Here is a 7376-nt window from a genome sequence, read left to right on the forward strand (position 1 = left end):
GTCCCTTTAGATTCTCTTCTCAGGGGTTATGCTGCAGCAGGAACACAAGTAGCTGATGCAGAAAGTTAGGTGGGGGTAGGACTGAACCCTGGGAAAGAGTCAGATACACATGGCTTGATGCATATCACCATAGAACCTTCATCTGGCGATGGATGGAGATAGAGACAGAGACCCACATTGGAGCACTGGACTGAGTTCCCAAGGTCCAAATGAGAAGCAGAAGGAGAAAGAACATGAGCAAGGAAATCAGGTCCATAAGGGGTGCACCCACCCACTGAGACAGTGGGGCTGATCTAATGGGAGCTCACCAAGGCCAGCTGGACTGGAACTGATGGAGCATGTGATCAAACTGGATTCTCTGAATGTGGCTGACAATGAGGGCTGACTAAGAAGCCAGGGACAATGGCACTGGGTTTTGATTCTACTGCATGTGCTCGCTTTGTGGGAGCCTAGTCTGTTTGGATGCTCACCTTCTTAGACCTGGATGGAGGGAGGAAGACCTTGGACTTCCCACAGGGCAGGGAACCCTAACTTCTCTTTGGACTGGAGAGGAGGGGAGGGGAGGGGAAAAGGGGAGGGAAATGGGAGGAGGGGAGGAGGTAGAAATTTTTAATAAAATAAATAAAGAAAGAAAGGAAGAAAAAAATTTCTGGCACCTCCAAGGAGATAGTAGAATAATAGAATATGCCCAGCTGCTGTATGCATCCCACATGCAAAGATGTCTCACAACCACACCCTCAGAGCCGAGGAGAACCTGGTGCTATGTAACACTCTTCCTGAGGAGTCTTGAGAAGTTGTATTCCCGCCCTTCAAACAGAACTGACAATGGTAAGGATATCCCCAGAGTGCAGTTTGTGAACCAGTAAGTTTATTGGGGTTACTACAGTGGTGTGGATAGAGAGTGGCTTACATGAAGAAAGAGGACCCAAAGACTGCTGTGCTAGCACATAAGTGATAACTCACAAACTCTGTAACATGTAGGCAGCTCCACAGACCAGAAAGTTTCCTCTTCTAGGCATTCCTCACTGCTCTTTATATAATTTTAGGGAGGGTGGCCCCTTGTCAGTCTGGTAAGTTTCAGGGAATTCATGAGACTTGTGCACTGTTTTTTCTTCCTAAGTGTTTACGAGGCTCCCTATAGAACTTCCTGTGTCTTTGTAGAAAAATATTTAACATTTATTTTTAATTATGTGTGTATGTATGACTTTTTGTAGATATGTGCACCTAAGTGCAGATACCCACAGGGTCCAGGAGGCACTGCAAGATCCTTTGGAGCTGGAGTCACAGGTAGTTTTGAATCCCTTGTCCTCTGCAAGAGCCTCCAGAACTCTATTATACTGATCCAGAAGTTCATGAGACCCTGTCGGCTACAAGAGCAGCAAGTACACCTAACTGCTGAAGCATATGTATACCCTGACGTTCTCCTAAAGTCTCAGTGATTCTAGGGTAGAAATTACTGTACAACATATGGAAACACTGGTGGAAGTATATAAATGATCCAATGCCACTGGGCCATGGTTCTCAACCTGTGGGTCGTGATCCCCACAAGAAGCTGCATATCAGATATTTACATTACGATTCCTAACAGAAGCAAAATTAGTTATGAAGTAGCAATAATTATATTTTCCAGGTCACCACAACATGAGGGACTGCAGGGATATCCAGCTTCAAGGACTGTAGAAAGATCAGACTTTACTTGCCGGACAAGGGGCTGCAGACTTCTCACAGATCCAAAATTTATTAAGGTCACATCTGTCAGCAGTCCATAAGCCTTCTGTAACTTCTGCACAGACTTCAGTTTCACTTTGATTTCCCCTCTGATACTTCTTGAATCTGTAAAATCCATGAGAGAGAGGGGTTGAGGAGATGGCTCAAGGGGTTAAGTGCTCACTGTGTAAGTGTGAGGACCAAGAAGAGCATAGCAGGTAGTACTCATCTGTAATCCAAGTGAGGTGGGAGGCAGAGATAGGGGAACCAATGGAACTTCGAGCAGCTAGCCTGGAGTACACAACAGTGAACAGCAAGTGACCCTGCTTCACATGAGATGGAAGACAGGACCAATATCTGAGGTTGTCCTCTGAGCAGCATGGAGCACACATGCCCACATTCACACACGAGCCCATGCATGTAAACATACGTGAATATATACTACACATCATACATATCACACACACATACACACACACAGAGAGAAAGAGAGAGAGAGACAGACAAACATTGAGATAGACAGAGAGAAAGAGGACTTGCTGCTCTTCTAGAAGACCTAAGTTAGGTTTCCAGAACTCATGTAGGGTGACTCAAATAGCCTGTAACTCCTGCTCTAGGGGACCCAGTTCCCTCTTTTGGCCTCTATAGGCACATAACACTTAATGCACACAAACACAGACACAAACACACACACACGAAAGACTTTTTAATGTAATAAAATATAGTTCAGAGAGTGATAGAGGAAGACACCAGGCATCAATCTCTGGATTCATGCATGTACACACACAGTCATATGCATCTTCACATGCCCATGCACATATGTGAACACATTCTTCACACCCATGATAATGTGAGGCTGTCCTTAAGCTACATCCTGTGTAGCACATTATGGGCACTCCCTTACAAAGAACCCACTAACTGGCTTAAAAGAGATAATCTTTCTTATCTCTACATCACTTACATCTTCCTGAGGTAATTGTAAACCCCTTCTCTCTCCCTTCCTCTCTCCCTTCCCCTCTCTCTGTGTATGAGTATGTATGTTGTGTGTGACACTAGCATGAGTATGTGTTTGTGTATGAATGTGTCTGTGCATGACTGCATGCCAATGTGTGGTGTCTTCATCAATTATTCCTCATTTCAGTGTGATTGATGCATATATGCTTGTGCGATTGTGTGAACACATGCAGGTATGTGTGCATATGGAGGCCAGAAGTTGACGTAGGCTATCATCCTTGGTTATTCCCCACTTTACCTCTTTCTTTTTTCTATATTTATTTTGAAATAGGATTCCTCTGTGTAGCCCTGGCTGTCCTGGAACTCTCTTTGTAGGGCAGGCTGGCCTCAAACTCACAGATCTGCCTGCCTCTGTATCATGAGTGCAGGAATTAAAGGTGTGTGCCACCACATATGGATGCTCTTTGCATTTGAAACAGGGTACCTGGCTGAACCTGAGGTCACTGATTGCCTGGGCTGGTGAGCTAGTCAGAGTTGGCTCCAGGGATCTGACTGTCCGTGTTCTCCAGTGCTAGGATAACAGATGCTTGCTATGGCCTTGGTTTGTTGTTGTTGTTCTTGTTGTTTTTGTTCTTGTTGTTCTTGTTGTTGTCATTGTTATTGTTGGTGGTGGTGGTATTGTTGGTGGTGTTTTGTGGGAGATCTACACTCAGGCCCTCGTGCTTGCTTGTCAGGCACTTTACTGAACGAGCCACCTCACCAGCCTCCTTGTTGTATTTTTAAAGAAAGTGAGCCAGAAGTTCACTAATGAAGCTAAACTAGCTGGCCAATAGGATCTAGGAATTGTTCAGAAAGAAATTCCCTCCCCAGCACTAGCACTACAGGTCCATGTCAACATATCAATTTTTTTAAAATGTTGGTGTTAGAAATATGAACTCAGATCTTGTGTGGTGAACCCTTTCCCCACAGTCTCTTGATAACATCTCCTTTATATTTTGCCTCATGACCAGCCCTTGTCATCCTCAAGTAACTGCTGGTGTTATGTGACACCAGCTTTCTTTAAAAGAAGGTTCTGGGGAAGAAACTCAGGTTCTCATTCTTGCAAACACTTTATTGGCTGAGGTTTCTCCCTCCTCAGTTATTTAACACACTATATTTAAACAATCCAAACAAATTTCTAACTGCTCCTGTCATTCTGTGGAATTTAAAAGACTCACCAACATTGATATGAAGAACCTCCCTCACTGCTCTCAATGAATATCATTGACACTTAAGCCTAAGGGAGCAAGAGAGTGGCAAGGAACCTGGAGGACAGCTGGGGTCAGAGTTTCACAGCTCCATCCCATTCTCTGTGATGTCTGGGCTCCTGGGGTTACCTGTCATCCATGGGTGAGTGATCAACCCACTTCCAAATGCCTTCTTCTTTCACATAGGAGAGACCCAGCCAGACAGATACTTCATTCTCAGAAATCACACTCAGAAATGTCTAGAAAGGAAGGAGAGAAGTCAAGAGGGTGTCTACTTCATTCCCCATGTGTTCACTTAGTGGTTCCCCAGCATTGACTCACACCAGAGAGGAGCCCCTGAGACATTCTCTGGCGCCTGAGTCCCTCCCATAACTTTACCTTATGGCCAGATGATGTCTGACTTATAGTTTTTCCACAGCTGGAGTCTGCACACATGTTCCTGAATGCGTGGCCTCTACCTGTGATGAGCATCCCCACACAAACTCACCCGCAAGGTTTAATGTGTTTGGGATGGCTATCAGTGTGCAGCAACATTTAGCTCTGTCAGGTGACAACCCATGAGTAAGCGATTGCACAATTTACACCAGAGAAACTGACAAAATATACACATGGCTATTTTTCCACCAAGGGAGCAATTTGCTGCCTCCTGGTGAGCATCCACCTGGGATGAGGCGATTGTTGTGTCAACTGGACAGAACAGAGATCCACTTCTGAGATCCACCTCATGGCCCACTTGTGGGGTATTATGCAGATGAACGGAAGTGGGATGACCCATTGTAACTGTGTGCAGAGCCATTCCCTGATCAAGGATCCTGGACTATGGAAAATGGAGGAAGTGAGCTAGGCACCAGCGTTCATCACTTTCTGCTTCTTGTCTGTGGATAACATGTGGCTGGATCACTCAGGCTCCTGTGGATGTGACTCCCCCAGCCTGTAACACAGAACTGAGCCAAGGAATTTGTCTTTCCCTTAAGTTGTCTTTAAAAAAAAATTATTTTATTATTCACAATTATGTGTTTGTATCCATGTGTCAGTAGATGCACATGTGAGAGCAGGTGCCCACAGAGGCAAGAGAAGGCAATGGACCCCTTGGAAATAGAGTTACAGATAGTTGTGGATGACCCACATGGGTGCTAGAAACTGAACTGGGGTTCTCATAAGAACAGCAAGTATTCTTAAGGACTGGGTCATCCCTCCAGTCCCCTTAAGATGTTTCTATTGATAGATAGATAGATAGATAGATAGATAGATAGATAGATAGATAGATAGATAGATAGATAGATGCATTCAAGTATGTTGAGACTTGGTGTGACCACTCAGAGGGTGCCAAGGACCCTCATTCCCACCTCTTCTCTCCCTTTCCAAGTGCAGTAAACAGACCTTAACCAGAAGTCCTTTCTAGCCAACCATCGCATTCACACTCAGTCACACTCAGTCACACTCAGCCAGTGCCCTGTCCCAGGATGAGGAAGCCCATCAGGCATACCTGTTCTTCGTCATTATCAATGATGACTAGTTGGGCCTCTACTTCCTGGCAGGCAGTGGCAGAATCATTCCAGGTACGCTGAGACTTGGAGAAGAAGTAACACTTTCCATGGAAAAATTTCCAATCCCAAGGGCAAGGAAGGCAAAGGCTGTCTATTGGGAAAGGTGAATCAGGGGGGGATCCACACTTGGGTGCCCATGATCCTGCATCTGCTCTAGCCTTCCAGAGCCAGGGTCCTCCCTCACTTGACAGTGCATCCTGGGGGAAGTAGGAACTTAAGAGATCAAAACAGAGCCCGGGTAACTATCTTGACAACTGTGCCCATGGCCAGTGTGAACTCTGAATGCCTACTGTGTGCACAGCCCTGAAGACATTGAGTGCTGCTGATTTGTCTGACCTCTGTGAATACTGAGCACCTACTGTGTGTGTTAAGGTGTATAAGAGACCACAAAATCATTCCCTGACTGTTGTCCTGTTAGTTTCTTTGCTTATTGCATTGATACATGCATTTGTGTGTGTGAAGGTGTATAAGTGCACTAAGCTGGCTGGTCAGTGAGTCTGAGGGAATCCACCAGTCTCCATTTCCCCAGTGCTGGAAATAGAAGCGTGCATCCCCATGCCTTCTTGTTCAAAACATAGATTCTGTGCCTCGACCTCAGATTCTACATGGCAAGCACTTTACCCACTGAGACATCAAGTCCCCACAGAAGTGGAAACTGAGGCCTGGAGAGGGCCAATGCCTCAAATGTAGTGTGTTCACAAGGACCTTCTTAGGCCCTTGGAGGCCTGATTTCTGGTCACTTACCCACTACAACCTTCAGCTGCATCAATTGTTTGTAGATTTTCTCATTCTCTAGGGAGCTAGGGCTCTTGAAACCTACACCAAAAGAAACCAGAAACTAAAACTATAAAACACTTATTGTGTATTATAGCCTGCACTGAATTCCCACAGCAGAATGTCTTTCATCACACTTAAACAGAAGAAAATGGCACATAGATGACTGAACCACAAGAAAAGGATCAGGGCCCTTCTCCCTATCCTTCCCCAACCCTTGCTCCTCTGCTCCAGTAGGGGCAAGTCCCTGGAGACTGCAATATGGCCCATTCTCAACATTTTCCCTCCTCAGTGCTCAGTACCCCTGCCACAGTAAGTGGCCCACAGCACAGAATTGTAAATCCCATCCCTGTCTGACCTTGAACAAGAACAGCGACCAGCAGCCCAGTCAGTAGCACGATGGACAACAGATGCAGCATTAGGAGCCCATTTCTATGGCTCAGCCACCCTGTGGGAGAGGGGCTGTTTCACAACAAGGCTGCCAATCACCTCTGCCCCAGAAAACAGAAAACAGCAACTCAGGTTCCAGCCTTCACCTTTCTGGTGCTCTGGAGATCAGAGTCCAGTCTCTAGGCCTGAGCCTTTGGATTCCAGGAACCCAGAGAACCCCAATTCTCCAGGATCCAAGAGTTTCAGAAAAGACTTCTGCCTCTTCTTGGCTCCTGACCAGGCTTGTCTGCAGAGCTCATGAATACACACACACACACACACACACACACACACACACACACACACTAGTGTATGTATATATATGTGTGTGTGTGTGTGTGTGTGTGTGCATGGGCACTTGTGTAACTGCATGTGGAGATCAGATGTGAACATTTTGAGATCCAAGCTGTGACCCACCAAACTACCAAGCCCTTTTCCCACCTCACCCAGGAAGCCTGGTTGCTGCTGCTTGTTTGCTTCCACGTAGATGGTCATCATTGCTGCTGTGCTTCAGTGTTCTTGACTGCCAGCAACATCAGCTTTTATTTTACACACATGGGTTCCTCACTCTCTGAATCTGAACTCACAAAGAGAAAAGGGGAAGTCAGAACCAGGACCGGAAGAGGCTGGAGGGAGGTACTGAGCATCTGACCCAGCAGGACTTTCCATGAATTTAGGGGAGGGCTACAAAGGTGTTTTAGGTTTTCTTCATTGCTGT

The 7376-nt window shown here is 45.9% G+C and overlaps 1 protein-coding gene across 1 annotated transcript; it reads right to left on the bottom strand.

Moving 5' to 3' along the window:
• Positions 1-580: 580 nt before the first annotated feature.
• On the bottom strand, positions 581-6817 carry LOC119825522 (CD209 antigen-like protein E). The gene is made up of 5 exons (XM_038346434.1): positions 6588-6817; positions 6200-6271; positions 5395-5546; positions 4038-4147; positions 581-1833 (listed from the first exon to the last, which is right to left on the bottom strand). The coding sequence occupies exons 1-5, from the start codon at positions 6646-6648 to the stop codon at positions 1686-1688; spliced, it is 543 nt and encodes a 180-aa protein (XP_038202362.1). The 5' UTR covers positions 6649-6817; the 3' UTR covers positions 581-1685.
• Positions 6818-7376: the final 559 nt, after the last annotated feature.

The sequence above is a fragment of the Arvicola amphibius genome, chromosome 10 (assembly GCF_903992535.2).
Source record: "Arvicola amphibius chromosome 10, mArvAmp1.2, whole genome shotgun sequence".
NCBI lineage: Eukaryota > Metazoa > Chordata > Mammalia > Rodentia > Cricetidae > Arvicola > Arvicola amphibius.

Coding starts and splice junctions, on each gene's coding strand:
- LOC119825522 (XM_038346434.1), bottom strand. CDS start 6,648: ATGCTGCATCTGTTGTCCATCGTGCTACTGACTGGGCTGCTGGTCGCT. Junction 5,547..6,199: donor GCAGCTGAAGGTTGTAGTGG/GTAAGTGACCAG, acceptor CTTTCCCAATAG/ACAGCCTTTGCCTTCCTTGC. Junction 4,148..5,394: donor TTGATAATGACGAAGAACAG/GTATGCCTGATG, acceptor CTTCCTTTCTAG/ACATTTCTGAGTGTGATTTC.